The sequence below is a fragment of the Anguilla rostrata genome, chromosome 12 (genome assembly GCF_018555375.3).
Source record: "Anguilla rostrata isolate EN2019 chromosome 12, ASM1855537v3, whole genome shotgun sequence".
Lineage (NCBI taxonomy): Eukaryota > Metazoa > Chordata > Actinopteri > Anguilliformes > Anguillidae > Anguilla > Anguilla rostrata.
Window position 1 is genome coordinate 32,036,053 of NC_057944.1, and position 24,923 is coordinate 32,060,975.

At 46.3% G+C, this 24,923-nt stretch overlaps 2 protein-coding genes and 1 long non-coding RNA gene across 4 annotated transcripts in view; 1 reads left to right on the forward strand and 2 right to left on the reverse strand.

Annotated features, from left to right (window-relative positions):
• Positions 1–8,257, reverse strand: part of fndc3a (fibronectin type III domain containing 3A) — a 72,911-nt gene extending 64,654 nt beyond the window's left edge. For both annotated transcript variants that reach the window (XR_010324441.1, XM_064301687.1), the window contains exon 1: positions 7,654–8,257. The gene's annotated coding sequence lies outside the window, so the exon portion shown is untranslated. The remainder of the gene's footprint in view (positions 1–7,653) is intronic.
• Positions 8,258–12,443: 4,186 nt separating this feature from the next.
• On the forward strand, positions 12,444–23,975 carry rcbtb2 (regulator of chromosome condensation (RCC1) and BTB (POZ) domain containing protein 2). Its single transcript, XM_064301844.1, has 12 exons — positions 12,444–12,679; positions 14,564–14,697; positions 16,137–16,287; positions 17,372–17,538; positions 17,913–18,071; positions 18,342–18,449; positions 18,561–18,703; positions 19,484–19,674; positions 20,224–20,350; positions 20,502–20,641; positions 21,210–21,340; positions 21,831–23,975. The coding sequence occupies exons 2-12, from the start codon at positions 14,572–14,574 to the stop codon at positions 21,969–21,971; spliced, it is 1,584 nt and encodes a 527-aa protein (XP_064157914.1). The 5' UTR covers positions 12,444–12,679; positions 14,564–14,571; the 3' UTR covers positions 21,972–23,975.
• Positions 17,343–17,942, reverse strand: LOC135235882 (uncharacterized). The gene is made up of 2 exons (XR_010324454.1): positions 17,814–17,942; positions 17,343–17,576 (listed from the first exon to the last, which is right to left on the reverse strand). It is a non-coding gene; the product is annotated as an uncharacterized LOC135235882 (long non-coding RNA).
• Positions 23,976–24,923: the final 948 nt, after the last annotated feature.

Here is a 24,923-nt window from a genome sequence, read left to right on the forward strand (position 1 = left end):
GCCCTGAGTGAGTCTTCAACCCACAAACCCACATCCTACGGAAGCGGGCATAAACTAGAAATACCACCTTGCGGTTGTACGCCTCCGCCAACCAGTAGCCAGTGCTATTTTTTGCGGTGATGTGCTGGGGTGGTGGTATCAAGGCTTGGAGGTCAGCAGTCTCAACAAGCTGTTAAGGAAGGCCAGCTAGGTGATCGGGTTGGAACTGGACAGCGTGGAGGCAGTGGCGAAGAGGAGGACGAGTGTGTACACACGTATTAATTATTAAATTATAGAGAAAATGAACAGAGCGGAAGCATTTTTTTTGGGGGGGGGTTTCAGAATGGTTTTATACACAAGAAATGCAATGGAAGTTGTAGTGGAATTCCTTGAGTCCAAGTGGACGTTTGTGCTAAATTTGAAGAAATTCCCTCAAGGCGTTCCTGAGATATCGCGTTCACGAGAGAATGGGACAGACGGACGGACGGGCAACCCGAAAACATAATGCCTCCGGCCACGTCTGTGCCATCGAGGAGGCATAAAAAAAACAGCACGCTTGATTTAGAAAGGCCACCAGTTGGTGACCATAAATGCATACATTTCTCAAAAGCCAACAGTCATGCAGGACATGATTCAGCCCAAAAATACCCATTTTATTCAGGGCAAAGCATGCAGGTAAAATACTTATTGTGAGAAATCAAGCTTTATCTGTTGACTGAAAAAGAATGTCTGAAAGAGTTTATATATAGAGCCCATGAAATGACCATGAAAGATCAAATCAATGTGGCTTTCCGGGTCTGCACTCCAGCTCAACCACACAGTTTTAAGTTCCCGAAAAATAAATGTGCCCTTTCAATTACAAGCTCTTCAACATCAAGCAGTCTGAATCAAACATTTCAGATGTACCCACTTGCAGCATACTGCGTTGGGAACTCGGCGATGTGAGACATAAAAAAATTAAAAACCCCAAATTTTCAGATTGTGAAAAGTTCAGGGACTGATGCATCGTGACGCGGTGAAGCGAATGCCTTGTTTGCTCACGTTAAAACAACAACAGGGAAACAATTCCATGAGATCAAAGGCCGAGGAATGTGAACATCGAGCCGTGAGAGGAAAGTGCACTTCAGCACTTTTTCCTGTGTCAAGGGCACGTCTCAGGGCACTTGGCTTGGTCCACTTGGGCTGCACAAGGGGTTAACGGCTCTGAAGGCCTTGTGAAGACAAAGCTCCTCCCCGACGTGATGTCACTGAAGCTTCATCACGCCAGACTGCAACTGATACCGCAGGTGTGTGAGCGAGCGAGCGCATACAGAGACACACACACAGACACACACACGCACGCACGCACACACACACGCACACACACACACACACGCACGCACGCACACACGCATTTACGGGAACACACACAATACGCACATACACCCCCGAACAAATACACGCCCCCCACACACGCGCACACACACACACTCGCTCTACCGTCCTTATCTTTGCTTCTCAGAGAATAGGCTCGTATGCCAGGTCTTGAGGCCCACTGTAAGGATACATTTCAAAGGCCTTTAGAGGGCACAGGAATCTGAGTGCTCATGCGGAGAGGAGATAAGGCCTCCGAGCCCACTTTCACTCAGAGGCAGGTAAACACGTGTCCCACCCGGATAAGAACTACAATCAGCTTCTTAACAAGAGCTCAACACGTGGGTAAGTACAATTCAGTCAGGCTAATACAGCAGCAGCCACTCAGCCCCGGTCCTACAGAGCCACAGAGTCTGAACCCACCACAGGCTTCCCTCCACAAATCAGCAGTCAGGACAGACGCAGGGTGCCGGGCAGGGAGGGCGGTGTGTGGAACACAGCAGGGGGTCCCCCAAATTCTTCAGTAGCCAGTCAGGTGAGGAAAGTGGTCAGCTATGGGTGTTGGCAGCGAGGAGACAAATCGTTCCCATGACCCCATTATGTCATTAAATTGGGGGGGGGGGCAAGGACCAGAATGGATTGTGCAGATTAAGAACATGCTTGCTACGCTGTGGAACTAATAGCCTAGCTGGACATTTTGCCCCTTCAGTCTTGAGAAATTAACAAGGGCTCTATGTAGACATAGCCGGCCTTACAGGTCTGTAGTCGGCCATTTAGCCGACAGCTGGCATGTGGGGAATGCCATGGTAACAGCTTAAACTGATCAATTAAGAGCAGAGCGGCAGAGAGAAGCCCACCCCCATTACCACTGAGAGCGGGGCGGAGGATCCCGCAGGCCCAGCTCTCAGACCCCAGACCGGAAAGCTAGCGGACTGAGCCCAGGCGCGGACAGCTTGGCCGGGAGACGCTAAAGGGGCGCTAAGCGGGATTTAGCCCCCCGAGCTGGGAGCAGACGGAGGGTACGCGAGCCGAGCCGAGCCGAGCAGGCCCACGCCGCAGAGGAGACACGCCTGTGCGGCCGGCCGAGTGACCCACCCCCCCACCACCCCAAAGAGCGTCCGCCTGGCTCCCGGCCCGGTCACAGGCAGAAAACCGGTGTCCATGGATACGTGGCGGCAGGGTAAACACGGTTATCGGGGCGGATGTGAATGAACAGGGAAACGCTGGCGTGCGACACGGTGCGGACATCTCAGTGTCTCCCTCATTTCACCCTCGCTCTCACTCTCTCTCACGCACACACGCACACTCACTCTCATTCCAATTTCAATTTTCCCTCATTCTCTCTCAGTTCCCCTCTCCCACACACACTCTTATTGTCATTCCACTTCTAATTCTCGCTTTCTTTTTCTCTCTCACACTCACTCATCCTCATTCCAATTCTAAATCTCCCTCATTCTCTTTCTCTCACACACTCGCTCCCATTCTCATTCGAGCTCATTCTCTCTCATTCTCATTTCACCATCTCTCTCTCTCTCACAATCACACTGACTAATTTCCTCTCAAATTCAAATGGGCTTTATTGGCATGATGTACATGGACACATATTGCAACACACATAAAACAAACATACAGCCTAAACACAATACAAGTGTGTGTGTATGTGTGTATGTGTGTGTATGTGTGTGTGTGTGTGTGTGTGTGTGTGCGTGTTGTGTGTGTGTGTGTGTGTATGTGTGTGTGTGTGTGTGTGTGTGGGGGGGGATTTTTGTATGTTAGCCTGTGTAATGCCATGATTAAACTAGGTGCAGCAATAAGCGTAACATTAAACAATAACGTTAAATGCTCACGCTCCCTCTCCCTCATGCAGACGGTGCACAGCTCCTGTAGCCTCATGCTCTGGGCCTACGGGCCGACGGGCCGGCGTAGCTCCGCCCAGCAGGTCTGACAGGCAGCCAACCAGCCTGGAGCTTCAATCATTACCGAAAACATAAAAAAACACCGTCTGTCGCGCCTATGCGAAACATCTCTTTTTCTTTTTAACTGTGGAAAACAGTCATTTCAAACGAAAGGTGCAAAATCTACCAAATTTGGCAGCAAGGGAATCCCCGTACCAGCACCGGCAGTATAGAAACCACCACCTGATCCCCTGACCACACCCAGAAAAAGACGCGTTTGAAACGCGAATTTTAAAGAACTGAAACGCAGTGCGAGGTCCTTCTTCAGGTGCCGCTGATGTATGTGTGTGTGTGTGTGTGTGTGAGAGAGAGAGAGAGCTCCTGCCCCTGACACAGGCAGCGTCTGACGTTCCAGGAATTCAGCAAACAAAAAGCCGGATAAGGTAGCGGACTTTCGTCACCAGAGTCCAACTGACATACTGCAGGGCGACCTTTTGTCTAGTGGCCCCTGGGTTAGCCCTGCCACCCCCATCCCACCCCCACCCAGCTGTCAGCACTTCCCATGATCCCCTTAAAGACGCTTCTAATCATCAGTTAATCTGCCCCCACCCAGAACACTTATTAACACACACAGCAACCGCGGGGCTGTGGAGAGGCACAGACACAGACACATGGGAGAGGGGCGAACAGAGATACTCACACACACGATACAGGAGAGGGGTGAACACACACACACGCAGGAGAAGATGTGTGTGCTTACACACACACACACGATACAGGAGAGGGGAGAACACACACCAAGGAGGATGTGTGTGTGCTCAGACACACACACACACACACGATACAGGAGAGGGGCGAACACACACAGCGGAGACTGTGCGTGTGCTCCGACACACACACACACACAGACGGGAGAGGGCAGAACACACACATGGAGAAGCAGGTGCGTGTGCCCGAGCGAGTGAACGCTGAAGGACAGAGCGGGTGGGACAGAGAGACAGAGCGCGGCCAGGGAACGCGCCAGAGAACAGAGGCGGAACCGAAAGCGCCGATACCGCGAGTTTAAAGGAGCCGAGCCGCCCAGGTCAACTCATCCAAGAGCGGTGAGGACCGGTCCTTTCATCCCCCCCGCGCTGCCCTTTCAGAGGCACGCTGCCCAAAAGGCCCCGAGCCCGCCAGACTCCACGGAGGAATGTCAGAGGCGGAGAAAGAGAGTATCAAAGCACTTTAGAAATGGCGCTCTCTCCCGCTTCCCACTTCACCTTTTCCCAAACACCACGAGGCTTCTCCAAGCTCGGTTTTTTTTAAATTTCATTTCATTTTATTTTTATTTTATTTGCAGCTGAGCGTTTGATAACTCTCTGTCTGGGGGAACCCACACGCCCTCCTCATTCAAACCGCTCCGAGAGACGACGAGCCGGCGTGGACAGCAGGCAGAGCGGCAGCCTCCCGCGGCCGCTCGACCCCCCCAGAGGACACACTCAGCGTGAAGGGGCCCGGAGCACCAGTGGGGTGAGCCACGGCGGGAGAGACACAGGCTCCGGAGCACAGAGCACCAGGGCGCAGGGCTAGCACAGGGCTAGCACAGGGCCAACCGTGCTGTGAGCCAGGCTTATTTCACGCCTATATCCAAATCCAAAATCCATTTTCCTGGATCGCCGCCAAGCTGCAGGAAGCCAGGCAGGTGCTCTGGGCGACCGCCGTTAGAACGCACCGGTCCTTTTAGCGGAAACCTTTGAGCGTCGCGAAGAATCGCGGCGCTTTCCATCGGCTAGGCCCGAATCCAAAGAATCGCAGGCGTTTCAGGACGCGAAGACGAGTGTTAGCCTACTTAGACCAAGCCCAAAGACTCGGGTGACCTCTGGGACTCCCCCCTCCAGCATGTCACTCAAAAATAAACAAAGAATCAAACATGCACGCAAGAGAAAAACAACAGATGGAGATGACTGGTTTATCTTCAGTTGCATTTCTAGTATCACTCGCTTCTGATTTTTTAACAATGCTGAGCACTGCTTCAGAGCCGACCAACAGAAACCCAAGAAACACCAGGGATGCACCAGAAAACAGTGACATGAGGCACGCAATTCACATAGTCAGATAATGTTCATACGAGCACAGCTTTTCAAGCACCCATGATTAAACGATAGCAATTCACAGCAGGCTCTAAATCACAGCTATGCCCAGGAACCGAGGGACACAGTAAGCATTATCTCCCCCATGTGCGAGAGCAACCACCCCCCGGTCGGCCAGACACCCACAGTAGGCCTGATCCAGCCGCGGAATTAGCAATTAGTACAAGTAATTTGAATGACTAATAAGGGTGCAATTAATTAAAGCGTAGAGTTAATAAATTGAAGGCACACATTTTGAAATTAGGGGTTCAAATTAGCGAATCAAGGCTTTGAATGATCAAATTGAGGGTTCTTGACAGTAATAAGAGGGCATAAATTAGAGGCGAATGACAACCTTTCAGGGGTTCAATGGTCATCCACCCGCAGAGGCAAGGTGGCTGGGAAACTGCCACCTGCAGTGCATTTTGTCCCCTCTTCCACAGCCGCAGAAGGCAGAACTACACTTATCTCGCTTACACAGAGATTGAAACTCAGCTTAAAATTTGATCTGCACCTGGCAGCAGCCCAGATGGCGCGAGTTGATGTGCGCGGTAGCTCTTGCGGCAAATCAGTCACACCAAAATAAACGGAAAAGGAAACGTCCCGCTTTCATCCAGGTAGCGCCGATTTAAATACAGTAGGGGGGAGATCAATTAGCGCAACCTTTGCAGAAATAAAATTTTAAAAAACCTGGAGTGCACAATCACAGAATGTGTAATTGCTGTTTTCACTGTAAGGTGGCCTGGTGAGAACATCCAAAAAGCAAACTGAAAATTAAACAATAACCAGTCGCCTACAAGGCACTCATAGGGCATCTGATCCGCAACAGAAAGCCATAATGTACTGGTCAGTCTCCGCATACAAAATATATAAATTACCACCTTTGATCTTCTCGCGTATATTTTTGAAGTGCCAAACATACAGAGCAGTGACTTTCAGACTCAGGCCCCCCATGGTTGATTGGCAGTACAGCCAGTGCTAATCTGTCTGGTAGTGATGATGCAAGTCAACTGTCATTGCGAAATGTGGAAAAGACTTACTGAAAAATGAATTTGCACTGACTAACATGAAATGGACACAGTTAAATGTCACGAGTGTAAAACATAAAAAAATGTAACAGTGGTGTGAACAATATGCAGATATAAAATGAAAAATAGACTAAACTTCCCAAAATCCAGAGATGAAATCGAAATTTCAAAAGCAGGATTAGAGACACGTCATTTAAATGGGGAGGAGGGGACGAATTATATTTCAAGAGCGAGTTTCATGAACCCACCACAAGGGAGTGTAATGCTTTTGGGATATGTCAGGATGGATATCTTGCCTTGCTTTCGTGAGGTATAAAGAGTTGAAAGGTTACTCTACATACGGAAATAAAAACGCGTAAAGAAAAATAAATTTATGAATACATTTGCATGCATGCGTTCATTCATTCTGCAAGAATGTGTTCATTCTGCAACAACTTATTCCCGTGACGTGTCTGTTAGCCACTTTTGTGTTTTAATGCCATTTTGCCTATTGCAAAAAATAAGTGGTTTTTTCTTTAACAATGTATCCTTCTATTCTGGTATTGATTTAAAACACATTTATGGAAGAAAATTAGTTGTGAAACCGCTAACTAGCGGGCTATGTGCATCTAAATGCACAGTAGCCAGGTTAGCCAACCATGTCTACGTTACTTAATCTACCTAATATTAGCAAAGTAGCTAATGTTGTAACGTTAGCCTACATTTGGAGCTGTGGTAACGTTATGCCAGCTTGATAAATTAGTTGGCGTGATACTTTAGAAAGGTTACTACCTAATGCTATATGTGCACCGAGAAAATACTGTAGGCTGCACCGCTGTGAGCAACAGACACATTTGGATACGATTGCAGGGTAGCTGGCTTTACCTAATCCGACTATGGCTTAATAGTCAGTTAGCTAGCTAAATCATATTCAGCAGAGGGTAGTTTACATTGCTCGCAAGCTAACTAGCGCTAGCTTACATACATGCTGGCTAACCAGCAGTTGAGGTGCCTAACGTTGTTCGTTGGCTTGCGGACTACAACGAATAACAGGGGGCGTGCTATTTACACATTAGCTAATGTTTGCGTATAGTTACTAGGTACTTAAAGGCTTTAAAACCAGGCCTGTTATGAAACAAGAACACAGCTATGAAGATATACTAGCCACAAGCCGGGGATCAAGTTTACGTGCTGGCTAGGTAGTATAGTGTTTCGTAAGAAAACACGATTCCTTTACCAAACGGTACATGCACATAATATACGTTAGGCTTTTGCTGTATTGCCCGCAATTGTATAATGTCCACTCACCACGGTTGCGGCTGATTCGTAGACCTGCTGCTGTGCTTTTCTCCAAGACGGTATTGCTAGCTTGAGGCTAAGGTTAGCTCGGTAAATTCTGCGGGAATGAATCCCCTTCAGTTCCGATTGTGTTGGTCAATCAGCCTCACAGATTCAACTTTATAAAAGGCGAGACTTTCGTACCTGACGGGTTTATGCTGACGTTAAAATGTTTTGCTAACTCGCTGTTGCCTTTGTTCTGTTATGCAGAAACGGCGTACTCTCCGAAGAAAATGCAACGTTGCTGGCGACTCTTAGCTACCACTGTCTCCCGCAGCCTCGCTGTATCCACGTATGGCTGCTGGTCCCTTTAACAGTACGGAAATCTGCCATCATCTTCCGTGTGTACACAATGCCCGATGCGCATGTGTAAAGTGCCTATTGAAACGATAGTTATTTTGCCGAGTTCACAATACAACTGGTGCAGTTTAACACGATTTTAATAATATAGAAATTATCTTTGCGACCTTGTCTATATATTTAATGCGGCAAATTAAGAGTTTGCGGGGTCGAGTTTTGAATTTTAAGCGAAAAGTATTGGACAGTGCTGCACTTTGCAAATCCACTCCCAGGAGATGGCGTCATCATCGAATCAATGGCAGGCCTATTTTATATTTTGCATGAGTGATGCAAACCAGCTACTTCTGTTTATAGGGTGATTTGTTTTAGGCGCTCCGAAATTGGCCTCTTCAAACCAGTTTTTACAAAATCGGTTCCCACCATTTTGTGTGTTGCGTTGATTTCACTACAAAATACAACTTTAAGCAACATCTGTATTTAGCTTCACTGAGCCTGAGGCGCATTAGTGAGCACTTGGATTTAGGTCATTAGGCTAGTTATTTGAGCAATCGATTAAACCTTCTAAGTGAGTCGTGCAGTGTCTTTAAGGTGGACAGTGGCGACACTTAGTGGTTGATAAGAAATCATCCCCCCCCCCCCCACTTCATTTCGTAGTTTAGGCCCATTTTATTAAAAGTAAACCAATAATGTAATAAAATGTACATATCAGAAGGACATGCAGAATTGAAAATCGCAGTTAATACTACATCTAAAATGACATATTTTAAAATAATAATAATAATCATAATAATAATAGCTGTATTTGTATAGCACTTTTCAATACAAGAAACAAAGTGCTTCACAATAGTCGATACAAAACACAGAGACAAATAAAAATAATGAAATAACATTAAAAGAGTTTAGAGTTCTATTTTTCAAACATTGCTTTCACATTATACTATTCATCCGTCAGCAGCAGTCAGCAGTGCAATAGGTTGAACAAATAGTTCTGAAAAAAGTTCAAAATGTGAAGTAATTCACATTCGCATTCAACTGAAAAATTCTGTGCATGTATCATGACATTTAACATTTTTTTTTTTTTTTTTAAATCTCATTTTGGCTTCCATTACACTTTTGTTGTTGCTGGGTCATATATAACCCCAGGTGGTCTTTTGTGTATGCACAATATGTCAGTCGCTTGAGGGTTAAGGTGGCACCGGTCACCTCTCTTGCCAAAAATAGGCCAAGGCTTGTCTACTCAACAAGAGACAATTAACACATCTCATCTGAAAGGCTTCAGATGTAAGATTCCTCCACAGGGCAATCAAGCAGTGTTTTCTGATTCTGTCTAATATATGATATATATAAGTTGGGTGAAAGAAATGTCAATTCATATTTGTCATGAAAGGATATTTTCCGGACCACTTGAGTTTTGTGGGAAGATACTCTGTCGCATGAAGCCTTATTTTCGCTTTATTCCCTTCTTAGACTGATTATTTCTCCAGCTCATTCAGTTACACTCCACCCAGCTCCCATAACTGTTAAAATCTGCCTTCATCTCCCAGTCACAAGATATAAGGCTCTTTTGCATCACAATATGTAGTCCGTGCTGGCAATTTCTCTGCACTGTGTACTACTTTAATTCTGCTTCCCTTTTGTAAAAGCATGCATTTGAGCGATTGCTTTCCAATACTTTTGTGTATCCATGGCCTCTTAACACATACTATATATGCTGTATAATAAAAACATGAGCTGGCCAATGACACACAATGATGAATCAGACCAGACGACACACACCCCCCCACACACACACACACACAAAGTTTTTCTTAAAATGTTCACCACAATTTATTTTTTGTTTGTACAATGTCTTGTACAGCCTTGCTGAAGCAAAGCACTGTTTGCTAATCATGTTAATAATTTATTTGGTTTCCAGAAAATGAGCAAAGCAGTATTTACTCAGAATTTAACTGGAAAGAGTAGGAGGATAACGCAACCATACAATGTTTACTATACAGACTATATGTATAAAGAAAATATGTTATAATGGATTGTCAAAACGGGCCTTTTAACATAATTTTTACTGTAGTCATGCTTCTGAAACTCTGTACACGAAGAGTGCCTGCAGCATTCAAACAAATGAGCCCCTAACCTGAAGAACATCAAACAATTCTCCCTTCTAGAAAATTCATGTACCTGGGAAAAGCGGTAGAGACTACTACTTTATACAGCTCAGGAAACTATGCCTTTAGATTGTAGGGGTTGTCGTGTTCAGAACTTGACAAAGGTGAATATGGGACATGAAAAAGTGAAAGTGTCTCTACGTCTGTTTTCATATCTTGTGCATCTGACGTGGATCTTCTCTGACCTCTGCATGACCTGCATGCAATGTAAATTGGCTGGACTAATGACATATTTTTTCTCTACATAGTCAGAGCGCTGCCACCTGCCCCATGCTAATTTTTCTCAATGACTGTTAGGTAAACTTTTAATGGGGTAATGCCCCCCCCCCCCCCATTAGCCTGCCTGTTGGCCTATATCCATAACCCCCTTTGGGTCTTTAGTTCCTGAAGCTCCAAGCTGGGAACATTTCCCATCTGTACATTCTTATACCTGATTTTAGGCACCTCTCTCCTCTAAATTAAATTTCAATTTCAAAGTGCTTTATTGGCATGACAAATATAGGCACTCGTGTTGCCAAAGCAGTGGTTACAACATACAACTATATACAATGAATCCGAGAATGTGAATTTGTTATATAAAAAATATAAAAATATATACAAAAATATCAGTAAGTGATGTTAGGTGTCTGGTATGCAGCAACCTTTTTCTTCTCCTAATAGGTAGGGTAATCTATCGTCATTGGGTATATCATTGAATTGGGGAAATTTCTGGATCATTTTTTGGTAGAATTTTTGGCGAATTTGGTCAAATTTTGTGCATTCCATTAGGAAGTGTTTTTCACTTCTAATTTGGTTGCCTTTGCATTGTTGGCACAATCTTTTTTCTTCTGGCAACCATGATTTTCTGTGCCTGCCAGTTTCTATGGCTAAATGGTGCTCGCTGAGTCTGTACCTCGTCAAGGTGGTTCTCAGTTTTTTGTCAGTAACCGTGGTCAGGTAGTTTGCTACAGCATACTGTCTTTTTAGGGCCAAATAACATTTCATTTTACTTTGCGATTTTGTTTTAGTTTCCCAGTAGGTTATATAATTCTGTTTCAGCTGTGTTGCAATTTGGTTTATTCTAATTATGTTTGTAGTTTTGTTCTGATCCTGAGCAGGTGAGGTGTTAGTGTGTGTTAGTGTATGTGGGGAACTAAGGCTCAGGACCAGCTGAGTGAGGGGATTGTTTGCTTTGCTCAACTCTCCTAGCTCCTCTATCTGTGGCAGAACTTCCTAAAGTCCTCCCTCCCCCAGGTTGAAAAACAAAGGGAGGGGGGTTGAGGCAGTCGTTGCTTGGCGACAGCCAGGCACAAGGTGACGACGGCGGCCTTGTGCATTGGCCTTGCCTTGGCAACATGAGCCCGTGCAGCTGCTCATACCGTCCCGCTTCTCAGCCTCCAGGAAGAGGACGTGGACCGCGTGGCAGGGCAGGAAGCACAGGAGGAAGCAGGCGAGGACCCTGACCACCAAGGCGCGAGACTTCCTGTAGCTGGCCCTTTTGTCTTCCTTCGCCGCATGCGGCCTCAAACAGGCAGAGCACTGCAAAGACGTAGCAGAAGCCGACAGGAGGACTCTGAAGAGGCTGAAGAAGCAACACAAGGAGACAGCGCCCCCTACCAGGCTCGGGGGAAAATGACCAGGTAGTGAACGGCTGTACAGAGGCCCTGCGCTTGACCCTGTCGATAGTTGCACAAAATGTTCCATGATGCCCACCACAGCAAGGAACGGTTCACCTTAACTCCGGTCAAAAACAGACATAATGACATAATGACTAGGGCAGCCTAGATAGGTGGACCTAGTCTAATACTTCATCTTAAATACTTTTACCATTTAGACACTACAGATTCATGCAAACTACTGATAAAGTTTAAGGAAGCATCCATTTTAACCGAAATCTTTAAATACACATGCATTTAAGCCAGGGGTTCTCAACCTTTTTTGATGTACCTTCAAAATCCAGGACATTTTATATTGTAATGTTTGGCTTCTCAATAATCCATTCTTAAGCAGCAAACAGGGGCTTTATGGGCTTCCCTCAGGATACAAGTCAATTATTTGCTTGAGGAGTGGTTATTTGTTTCATTTGTTTAGCATTCATAGCCATTTAGGGCATTCTTAACATAAAAATAGCCTAGTATACACAAGAATGGTAGCATGTTTAAATGTTTTATTGATAGGTCATTTAAATTTCTTAAATGCATGGAACTCCGCTGGTAGGCTATATGACTGGACGTTTGAGTACTTACCTATCCCCCTTGACAATCTTGTCGACCACTATCATACACACACGCTTAACGGAACGAAAACGTAAATAGCATTATCGTACTGCTGAATCCATGAACTCGACAATCCCCACTGATGCCTGGACAGCCAGGAACACTTCGGTCGAAATGAAAAGACATAGGGGGGCTAGTATGAAAACATTTGTGGCGTAATTGCAGGAAGCAATCAGAGCTTCAGAGACGTTTCGTTTTATTTTTAAATAAACCATGCAAGACGAAAAGCTCTGTCAATGGCGAGAAGACGTTGAAGAGTAGCAATCATAACTGCACATGGTAAATAATTTTTCCTATCTCATTTGTAGTATCGCTACGATTCACTCTTTTCCCGTGCAGTTCGCTAAAGCGGCTTTATAAACAATTTCCATTTCGTGACGCGCCTTGGTTAAGTAACTTCCTGCATCACAGACAACTGCATTGTGCTGCGGCATCCCAACATTCTTGTTAAAGGGCTGTGCCGTTTGATAGTTAGCCATTTTCCCGGTGATGAGTTTTAGTAGCCAAGCAGCTGTAGTGTACAGGAATAGAGATCTGAGGACTAACGACCCGCTATGATGTCACATTAAGTTAATCAGTGAACCGAACCATATTAAAATGTAATTATGTGCGGCGTATGGTTTGAGTCTTTTCGTCTTTGTATTTAAGTTCTTACTTACATTTGAATGAGCATATTGTATTGCTAACTCCGCCTACACTATACACCGGTAGTAGTCAAATAATGTGATGTTTTGTACTAATGGCTGCTTCTGCAGGAAGGGAGAGTTTGTCATGTATTTTAACTGTCGCAAGGCTTTAACAACTAGCTATTAATGTGTAGATTACTACTGAATACTCAGTGCTTTATCTTATGTACTAGTGTGTGTGGCTAACTAGAACACGCTGTTGCTGTATAGCCAAGCCGCACGTACAATATTTGAAACCGGGGACATCAATCAAGAGCAGAAAAATAGTTTCGTCAAGCAAGCACTCAAATTAAACTTGAAATAAAATACGTTTTTCTTGGAAAATGAATTAAGATTATCGCTTGAAAGATCAAAAACTGAAACAAATGCATCTGACTGACATCCATTCAGGAATACCCTTACCTGACCCCACACGATAAATTTTGGGAATATTTACTGTATTTATTCACCCGGAGAACGCATGTGATTCCGTTTATAGAAATAAGAAAGTAATGAAAGCCAGTACGTCGTGAAACCATTACAGACAAAGGTAACCCGGTTCACCTAGAACATGTACTAACCCGATACAGGCCTAGTTATGCCTAAAGGCACTGGGACCGATCCCCCTGAATGGATGGCAATGATATTACCTATAATTCTGGTGGTACTGCGTAGATTAGGTCATGCCCATGTCAACAGAGGGAAACATCAAGGCATACAAAAGGATGTGTTAGTGTCCGACACTTTTTGCATTACTACTTTAGTGTTACTTTCAACACATTTTGCGTCAAAGTTACTACTTTAGTATTAGAAATGTATCATTTATGTGTTACAAAGGGAGGCTTTTTTTTTAACAAAGACTGTGTTGAAACACAAAATGTTGTCCTTAACTAGACATGGACAAAAATGACTTGTGTTGTTTTTAACACATCTGTTTTGAATGTGTATTCTGCACTGGAATCTTCTTTTCTTCTGATTATTGCTTTTATGCCATTTTTAAATAAACATTTCAAAGTGCTTCACATGGGCAGTTTGGTCAATTCATACAAGCCTATGTTACCTGTCAATCGAATGCAATAAAGAAAAATGTTCAATGAGCGTCGAAGAAGAGCTGGAGACCACACCTGCTGTGGATGGAGAGTAGATCCATCATGGCGGACTGCAAGGCGTGAGAAGCCGCCATTACTGAGAGCAGTGGAGAGTCTGGCTAATGAGCTTTGCTCAGGCAGGGCTTCACTTTAGCCAACACAAATGCATTGTTGAAAAGCCAAGAGAAACAGGGCGGCTTTTGGCCAGACCCGCGTCACAAGCACAGATTTATAGTCCAAGTGCATAACCTGCCAAATTTGAGGGATCACGGTGTTACTGGGACCTGCTGAGCTGTTGTGGGTTCTGACGGTGGCGGCGGCAGCGGCGACTTGGCCAGGCCTGTGCCTGGTACCCCGAGGCTCAGGTGCCTGATGAGAGAGCTGATTGGCCGTCTCCGTGCCCCTTGCAGGTGGGAGCATGCTGGATGTTGGGAAGTGGCCAGTATTTGCGCTCGTGCCTCCGAACGAGCTGAGGCTGATCCGGCAGGCCTGCGTCTTCGGCAGCTCGGGGAATGAGGCCATCTACGTCACAGTCAACGATGAGGTAAACTTCACGGGAGGAAAGGGGCTGGGGAAACACTGAATGACAGTTATGGGACTGGGGTGGACGGAGGATAGGGTAGAGAGTGAGAGTGTGTGTAGTGTGTGCCTGTGTGTGTGTACGCGCGTGCGCATGTGTATGTACTGTGCAGGGGGTTTGACCGTACGTGCCACGCTGTGACCAAACTGGAGGGATAAGAGACTATTTACTGGTCAGGTAGCTTAAAGGGGCCACTGACAACTGACACTAATTGTTTGCAATTCGTCAAGTAACCGATTTAATTTGCTTTGACAGAAAGCTTACTACCAGCTAGCGGTACTTTAAACTGATGAAGAGAGGAGCTTAGAGCATAGGTGCTGTTGCCCGAGCGAGTACTACTGTAGGATCTGATGCGTTGTATTGTGAATGAGGATTCATTTGGACGGACAGACAGAAAGACAGACGCTAGAGGGAAACGTGGGAATGGGACAGGGCTAGGACACGTTTGACAGAGGGACAGCATGTTCCAGACGTGTAGCTAAGCAGATAGAGCAGCTATATTTAGGCCAGTAATTCCCCCACAAGCCCCATTTTATCCACTGGGATAGCAGCCCTTCTCAGGCTCTTGTGCTTGCTGGATTACCCGTTTGTTTGTCGTTATGGGACAAACTCTCAGCCTGAAATGTTCAGTTATTTTTCCCCATGTTGGGTTGTTAGAACAAAGCAATCACTAAATGTTATTCACTCAGTCAGGTCTTGTTCCCAAGGGCAACCATTTTTGAAATGTTCACACCTTCTTGCTGCAATTGTAATACGGCCTCCTATATGGAGTTGCAGGCCGCCAGGGAAATCTTCAGGTGCCATTTGCACAGTTCAAATAAAACCTGCAGACACTCTGAAGTTCGGCCATTTTGTTTCTCCCTACTGTGGGGTTAACCTGTGCTGTCATCTCCACCTTTATACCCACAGAATGGCTTGTCTTAGACAGACTTTAGTTCCTAATGGAGACTGATTCATCCACACTGCCTGTAATGAGCCAGTGGGTCAGAGCTGAGGTGGAGATTTGCTGTTTGTGACACGTTTAGCCCTGAAATGGACTGGCTGAGCACGGGGATGTGATTTCTGCTCTGTTCACAGTGCTGAGTTCAAAGTACTAAGTTCTCATTGCTGTTCAATGTGTTAATTACACAGTGCTAAGTTCTCAGTGCTGTTCATAGTGCTTAGTACACAGTGCTAAGTTCTCAGTTCTGAGTGCTCAGTGCTGTGTGCTCTGTGTTGAGTGCTCTGTGCTGTGTTCTGTGTACTGAGTGCTCTGTGCTAAGTTCTGTGTGCTGAGTGTTCAGTGCTGTGTGCTCTGTGCTGTGTTCTGAGTGCTTTGTGTCCTAAGTGCTGTGTGCTGAGTGCTCAGTTCTGTGTGCTCTGTGCTGAGTGCTCAGTGCTCTGTACGGTGTGCTCTGGCGCAGGTCTTCGCTCTGGGCACTAACTGTAGCGGCTGCCTGGGACTGGGGGACGTTCAGAGCACCATCGAGCCGCGCAGGGTGGACGTCCTCTGTGGGAAGAAGATCGTGTCGCTGAGCTACGGCACGGCGCCGCACGTGGTCATCGCCACCGCGGGTGAGTGACCGCGCACGCAAACGCACCCGCTGACCGCTAACCGCGACGAAGCACAGCTCTGCGCGTTCAGCTTTCTCCCCATCCTAAGCAGGCCTTGCACAGAGACACCCGAGAGCCAGATTTCATTCAAAATTACATTCTTCTTTCTGATTTCTGCTTTCTGATTTTACGAATCATGTCTGCACTGCCATCCCTTCTCTTCTACTGCTGTTCCTTTCTTCTCCTCTATCTCCCTTTCTTGATGAAAATGTAAATGTCAAGAAAAAATGAATGTGAGCAATAACAATGACTGCCAGGGAGCATGCAGATTTTGATCTCAGAAAGTGCTGAACCATCACGTTTTTCTGATCATTAAATATCAGCCAGTGAGTACAACACGATTTGAATTACAGAAAAACACCAAATGGACTGCATTTTTTCCATTTTGAAATGCCTAAACTGTTTTTGTTCCTTCATTCACCAAATTAGAAATAACATTTTGTATTAGTCACGTATTAGTCATTGATGCCATTTCCCAGTATTGTTACAGATACTCTTGTTTACTGCACGGGGACAATGGCCATATCCATTTCAGATTCATTAAAAATTCAGGGCTCGTGCCAGATATGTTTGTGCGCTCTCATAATTACTGGCATTGTGCTTTTTGAATAAATACCGTCCTTTTTTTTATTTTTGCAATAATTTTCTCGGAAATGGCTGCAGACATAGTTTTATTTTCCCAAAAGCTACGAAGCACAGGGGAAAGTCCAGGTGTGAGAGCAGGGAAAAGCAGGGCCTCGTGTTTGAGTTTGAGTCTAATAATGCAGTGAAATAGCATCATGGATCCTCAGGGCTAGATTACTGCCACTCCCGTCTCCCAGCATGAGTGATTTATAATCCCCTCACACCTGAGCCAGACACATTTCTGAAATACTTTTGAACTTTACAGACAGTCATTAGGGTCCACCTGAGAACTCTCAGCAGAATTCTCACCAAAATGAGGACTTTTTGTTCTGAATACTGATTAAAATGGACAGTTCTTTTTAAATGGTCAGTACTGGTGATCTGATGACTAAAGCCCAATTTTTTTCCTCGTCCCCTGTAGATGGAGAGGTGTACGCCTGGGGCCACAACGGCTACAGTCAGCTGGGGAACGGCACCACCAACCACGGCATGATCCCCGCCCACGTGTCCACCAACCTGCTCAACAAGAAGGTGGTGGAGGTGGCCTGTGGTTCCCATCACACCATCGCCCGCACCTTGGATGGAGAGGTGCCGATCACACCCCCGTCTCTCCCGTCCTGGCTGTCCTGGCACTCAGAGAAACAAAATAAATTTTTTTTAAAAACCGACCGTAATCATTCAATCCATGGATGTGCCCTATAAGAGCACCCTTATATGAAATAATGTGAAAAAACAATAATTACAGTTCCGTACGGTACAATAATTCTACAAAATAATTAGCTGGCATCAGTTATAATGAGTCAATTATAAGCCTATTCTCTTTGGTTTAAGGCTCCTATGTCAAAAACCTCCAAAAGACGCACCTACAGGGAAGTCAGCTGAAAGTTTGTTGATTGGGCTGCACCCGTCTCTGGACCCCTTCGGTGACCAGTCGCCCCTCTCACCCCCCTCACCCCATGCAGGTGTACGCGTGGGGGTACAACAACTCGGGACAGGTGGGCTCCGGCTCCACCGCCAACCAGCCCACGCCGCGGCGGGTGAGCAGCTGCCTGCAGAGCAAGGTGGTGGTGAACATCGCCTGCGGCCAGCTCTGCTCCATGGCCGTGCTGGACAGCGGGGAGGTACGGAGGGGGGCGGAGTCCGGCCATACGTTTTTATCCCATTTTACCCTTTAAGGCCTGAGATCGCAACTACGCGATTAGAATGCTGGAATGTCTTCGTCGGCTCATCCTAGTTCGTCGTTGTCTCGTTCGTCTCGCATGTTAATCACAAACGCGAACGAGGCAGAAGGCAATGAAGCTTTGCGTCGCGCTTTTACGAAGGAGCTTCGTTAGAGGAGTGGACTTTCCACGTGACTGATGTGACTAACCTCCTATCCCCCTCCTGTCCAGACCTACGGCTGGGGCTACAACTGCAACGGCCAGCTGGGCCTGGGCAACAACGGGAACCAGCACACGCCTTGCCGCATCGCCGCCCTGCAGGGCATCAACATAGTGCAGGTGGGGGGGAGGAATCTAACGGATGCAGTAGCAGCCCACGGCCCCTAGGAGGCACCTGTGCCCGGTCATGGCAGTCAGTTAAAATATGAATTCCATCTGGTTTCTCCTCAGATAGCCTGCGGCTACGCCCACACTCTGGCCCTGACGGAGGACGGGTTGGTCTACGCCTGGGGCGCCAACTCCTACGGGCAACTGGGCACGGGCAACAGGAGCAACCAGGCTGTGCCCGTGCTGGTGAACCTGGAAAAGGAGAGGTGAGGCTCTATGGTCAGGGGTCGGGTCAACGTGGGGCGAGCTAGAGTAGCGGTTAGGGAAAAGGGCTCGTAATTCATGTTTACGTCCCAGGTAGGGCACGGTCATTTTACCCTTGACCAAGGTACTTAATGATTCTGAAGCATTATTCAGCACAGGTCTGGAGTATAACATGTCTGCATTGTCTACAGCTCCGCATTGGAGGGTATTACCTTATTACTATTATTATTATTATTATTATTATTATTAATTCCTTACATTTATTTAGCACTTTTCTCAAAAGACAGTAACGAGGGGGGAAACTCACCTCATCCACCACCAATGTGTAGCAGTCGCCTGGGTGATGCATGGCAGCCATTTTGCGCCAGACACTGACCACACATTTGCTGAGGTGAAGACTGAGAGTTTTTTTTGCCAAATTGGGGGGTGATTAGGTGGCAGGTTGAGCGAGCCAGTTTGTGATAAGTGCCATGGGATCTATAATGACCACAGCAAGTAAGGACCTTGGTTTAAATTCTTATCCGACAACAGCAATGATGGTGGTGTTTTATCCTTCCTTGACTTTCTGTTTGCTCTCTCTCTGTCTCTCAGACTGGTGGAGGTGGTGTTTTATCCTCCCTTGACTCTCTCTCTCTCTCCCTGTCAGACTGGTGGAGGTGGTGTTTTATCCTCCCCTGACTCTCTCTTTCTCTCTCTCTCTCTCTCTCTCAGGGTGGTGGAGGTGGTGTTTTATCCTCCCCTGACTCTCTCTCTCTCTCTCTCTCTCTCTCTCTCTCTGTCAGGCTGGTGGAGGTGGCAGCCTGCCACAGCACCCACACGTCGGCGGCTAAGACGCAGGCGGGGCAGGTGCTGATGTGGGGCCAGTGCAGGGGCCAGGCGGTGGCCAGCCCCCACCTCACGCACTGCTCCAGCACTGACGACGTCTTCGCCTGCTTCGCCACGCCCGCCGTCACCTGGCACCTCCTCTCTGTGGGTACGAACGGAGCGGGGGGAGGAAGGGGGGGGAGTTCACTCCTGTTGAACTCAGTGTTCTCTGCTGTTCTGCCACGTGTCGTCCACCATTTAACTTTTTAACATTTAAATCTGTCACGTCGCTTTGATTCAACTCCTTAACCCCTTCAGATAGGAATTCCTGCAGATTACTGACATTTATGAATGTAAACATGGACATTTAAATGTACTTACGTGTCTGACCCAGGAGGTGTTGTGTGTGTGTGTGTGTGTGTGTGTGTGTGTGCATGCCCTGTATATGTGTCCAGTCTTCTCTTTGTACCATATACTCATCCCTTTTCTCTCTGCCTGAAATATAAAAGAAAAGAGTTAAAAAAAAAAAAGTGAATGACATTTTTAAAGACAGTGATTAACATTTGTTCCAGGAAAACAAACCAAACTCTTGGCATGAAAGTAACACATTTTCAGTTGGACCTCTGTCCTTTGATAAATGAAATAGCAGTTCTAAGAGCAGAACTGATGAAGAGCTTCACCTGCCCGGGTTCTTGAGGTGCTGTCCTCTGCCCATCAGACGGAGATGATTACCTCACGGTGGCGCAGTCGCTGAAGAAGGAGTTCGACTGCCCGGAGATCTCAGACCTGAAGTTCCTGGTGGACGGAAAGCCCATCCACGTCCACAAGGCCCTGCTGAAGATCAGGTAGCGCCCGAACACGAGCCCATTACCGCTTCAGTTTTCACTCTCGGCCTTGAAGGGTCGCAGGATCCGCTGGTTTCATTCAGTTCTGGCCCATGAGCCCAGCTGAGGGGTGTGAAGTGTGTACTCCCGACACAGTGCCCGTGCGTTGCAGGTGCGAGCACTTCAGAACCCTGCTCAACGAGTCGGACGAGGACTCCATCGAGATCCAGCAGTTCTCCTACCTGGTGTACCGCGCCTTCCTGGAGTACCTGTACACAGACACCATTAACCTGCCCCCGGAGGACGCTGTGGGTGAGAACTCAGATTCCGGCTCTTCTCTTCATCTGAAGTGTGTGGATTTAACCCTCGTTGTGTCCACAGGGTCAAAAATGACCCACCCTCACCAGACCCCCTGTGATAAAGCCTGTTCAATGAATTTTAAACCCTAAATCAATATTTTTAGAAACGACCTGTTAATAAATTGGTGAATAATAACTTCCTACTTCACCATCCAGGGAGACTGTATTTCTTCAGTCTACGCCACTCGTTTTTACTGCAAAACCCACATCGTCATGGAATTTTTTGCTGTATTAGATGTGCGGTGCTTAATTCTGATTATGACTTCTGATTTCATAATTACAGGGTTAAAAAAACAAACACATAAGACAACCTTCATACCCCAAGGGTGTACCGCCTTTATAAAAACAAAAGAAAGGACAATGTTTCATCAAAAACAGGATCAAATTCCATGCTGAAAATATAACATTTAGGCAGGTTGTTGCTGCTGTTAAACACGGGACGGGGCCTTTTTTTCACCCTGAGGAGAGCAGGGGAGTTTAGTTGGAGTGCAACCCAACCCCTGGTCCCTTCCTCTCCGCAGGACTGCTGGATCTGGCAACCTTCTACAGGGAGAACAGGCTGAAACGGCTGTGCCAGGACACCATAAAGAGGGGGATCTCCGAGGAGAACGCCATCACCCTGCTCTCCGCTGCCGTCAAATACGAGGCCCAGGTGGGCTAGCCCCGCCCCGCCCGGCCCCGCCGCGCCTGGCCCCGCCCCGACCCAGGCTAGACATACCTTAGATTCAGCCTGCAGTCTCTGGACAGACAGCTTTGTGTGAAACGCCACTGGAACCCATTCCACATATGCTGAGACAACCTGGATCAAATACATATTTTAAATATTTTATGCCTGAATTTTAAACAGACATGTTACCTAAATGATATTGTACAATCATAGGAACAAAAAATTTAGTGAAATATATTTTTATGTATATATTTGTAGGAATTTCACTGGTACCTAAAGGGTTAATGTGTTTCAAATAATTATATGATGTAGGTCTGATTCAAACAGTAGCGCTAACTAGGAAATATTTTTTAATAATTGTTTAAACATTGTTCTGACCTGGGAACCGCAATGATGATATTTAGAACCTGGTTTGGTGAATTTGATATTTGGCAATGCTGGAACATTTGGACCAATCACGCGTCTTCCTCTGCAGGACCTGGAGGATTTCTGCTTCAAGTTCAGCGTCAACCACCTGACAGCCGTGACCCAATCGCAGGCGTTTGCGGCCATGGACCACAACCTGCTCAAGAACTTCATCAGCAAAGCCAGCCGATACGGAGCCTTCAAGAACTAAGCAGAACCCAGGACCCAGAGAGGGAGAGGGGGAGGAGGGACTGGGCCGGCTGCCTGGGACCTAGAGAGGGGGGCGGAGAAAAAGGGGATCCAGGGAGGGGGCGGGGCAATGGGGACTCAGAGAGGGGGCAAGGGAAAGGGGGCAATCGGGATGCGCAGAGAATCCGCTGACAGGGCATTAGAACTAACCTGAGCCAGATGAAAGGCCCCAGAAGACTGATTGGGGAGGAGCCATCTCCACTAACTGGAAATGATTAAGCTCTACCTGAAACAGGTGCACATACTACATGCACACACACACACACACACACACACACACAAAGACAGAGATAAGGTAGCATATGAAAAAGCCTGTAGCAGTGAATTAATCATTAAGTGGACCTGACCATGTGAGAGACAAAGCTACAGCTTCTCTCTGGTCTAAAACAAACTGCACTTCTCTGGGTAGTCTGATCTCATTCAGGAATCTGGCTGATCTATATCATCTGAAGTCACACAAAACATGAGCTTTCCTGCCCAGGCTGAGGGGTACCTGTGTGGCAGTGAGCCTTAGAGTGAGGCCAGGGGTACCTGTGTGGCAGTGGGACTTAGAGTGAGGCCAGGGGTACCTGTGTGGCAGCGGGCCTTAGAGTGAGGCCAGGGGTACCTGTGTGGCTGTGAACCTTAGAGTGAGGCCAGGGGTGCCTGTGTGGCAGTGGGACTTAGAGTGAGGCCAGGGGTGCCTGTGTGGCAGTGAACCAGTGAGGCAGGTCTCAGATTACACTTTACAGACTCTGATCTGAGCTGAAAGAAAGACTCTTACTTACAGGTGATGTTACGAACATCACCAATATGACAGTTACTGGGATTCACATCTGATATATCAAAACAGCAAGGTGTGTGTAGAAAAGGGTCAAGATGAATTATGCAAATTAGGACTTTTTTCCATTTAAGACTTTTTTTAAAGACTAGTTTTTAGTTTTAGTATTTAGTTGGAAATGAGCTCCGTGAAGAGATGTAAAAGTACTAAGGAACAAAAAAACACGTCGATATTAGAGAAGATGCTGAATTGTGATATTGAAACATAGGCAAATATTATTTTTGAGGGGTTTTTTTTGTTGTTTTTTTATTGCCATGATAGTTATATCTGATATCATTGCTATTTACAGTGTATATTTCAAAAGGTCAAAGGGATTTTCATCCAGTGTGCGGATTCCATAGAGTCCTGTCTCTTTTTACATTGTATTGTTATGTCTTTGTCTTTTTTTATATATATATATATATTGTGGACAGAGCTGCCCTGTGAACTTCCTCTTTCGGATTAGCAGCTGAACGGTTAACAGTCGATCCGCCGGCGCGGCTCTTGTTGACAGAGAGCGGGGATCTGACGTAGCGTGCATCGGTGGCTGATAGGCCATTAATCATTAACACGCACCCAGCAGCTGTCCGCCGTTCGCCTCTCCGAGGCGGAGCAGCGTTTCCAGGGTTACCGCGGGGTATCTCCGGGTGACCGCCGGAGCCTCCGCCTCCGCACCCGCGAGAACGCTTCACCTGGGAGCCCGTCCACCCCGTCTCTCGGCAACAGGTCAACACGCGCCCGGCGGCGACGGCGCGGTGCCACGATCTCTCGCGTCAACGCTGTGCGATGCGCCTTTTCCCCAGGGCGTTACACGCTAGCGACTGCGTACAGCAGCGAGGCCATCCCTGCCATTTCGGTTCTGTCAGATTCAGGAAATGAACTGAACTTCCGGTTCATCGACTGAAAATGAAGTTCAATGACTTGACTGAATGTAAATGTAATTGACCTGGTCATGTATGACAAACGGAACCATGGGACGCCTAGTTGAGCAGTTATTTTGGTTGTGAAAGACCACTGTACATCTTTACCATATGTTCAGCATAAGGGAGTGCTCTACTAGCAGGCCTGTTCATCAGTCAGTAGAGGATGTGCTGCTAGTTTCAAGAATGCAGGTCAAGGTGTCACATGAGCATGTTCAAAATGACGAATAAACGAAATATAACAAAGGCCTTGTGCACATTTTTTTAGTGTCCATTTTTGAAAGCAGGGCCAACAACCCAACACGCTACTGGGACAGAGATATGTTATAAATGCAGAAACATATTAAGATATTTCCCATCACAACAAGGTGTCACACAGGACTATTGCTAAAAATGCATATATTTTTTTTTTTTTAAATTTACAAATACATTTTTCAACATTTGAACTTAATTTTGACTTGAAATCAAACATTAGTTTTCTGAGTTTATGATGAAAAAGTGTAACTTGTGTAACCAGCGCACCAGTCAAAGTTAAGGTGAAATTAAGACTGAATACAGACCTTTGAAGCTCCCATTCATCTAACACTCTACCTGTCAATCAAGAGATGTCACACAAGTGTTCTCTGTTAGCGGGAAATATTAAAATTATCGTGAAATCATGAAGTTAACAAAACATTAACATTCACAGTGTCAAAGAAAGCAATGGAGAAAGTGCCTGTGTTTCCTGTTGTGCACATTCGAAGTAATCCACTGATTTAAGAGCGAAGTGCATGCAGTGAATGTTGCCACCTCTAGAGGTCAGCATTTCCCCATGGCGAGATACACCGCCAGGCCTCGTGCCTCACCCGGTTGCTTAATGTTTTTGTATGTCATTAACAGAGCTGCACACCAGCCACCTGTGGATTGACTTCATGATGACTGTAGAACTTGAAGGAGGCGTTGAGTACTCACTTTATGAAGCCATTCCATTGTGTCAGACTACATTCCTTCTCAAGCTGAAACATCAACAGGGAATAACAACATTCTCAGGTGTAGCAACACCAGCCTGCAAAAAAAAGGGGAGATTTTTTTTCCTTCTCATTAGGCATTGGTCTCTATTCTTTTCACATGGTGTAGACAGAGAATATATTTAATGAAGTACAATTATAAAAGTAGAATATAGAGACCAGTCACCAGCGAGTGACTTGTCTTCAGG

Excerpts from the sequence above, each read along its gene's own strand:
- rcbtb2 (XM_064301844.1), top strand. The coding sequence starts at position 14,572 with ATGCTGGATGTTGGGAAGTGGCCAGTATTTGCGCTCGTGCCTCCGAAC. Across the intron at positions 17,539-17,912 it reads CCCGCACCTTGGATGGAGAG|GTGTACGCGTGGGGGTACAA; the intron begins GTGCCGATCACA and ends CACCCCATGCAG. Across the intron at positions 20,642-21,209 it reads GCCCCCGGAGGACGCTGTGG|GACTGCTGGATCTGGCAACC; the intron begins GTGAGAACTCAG and ends TCCTCTCCGCAG.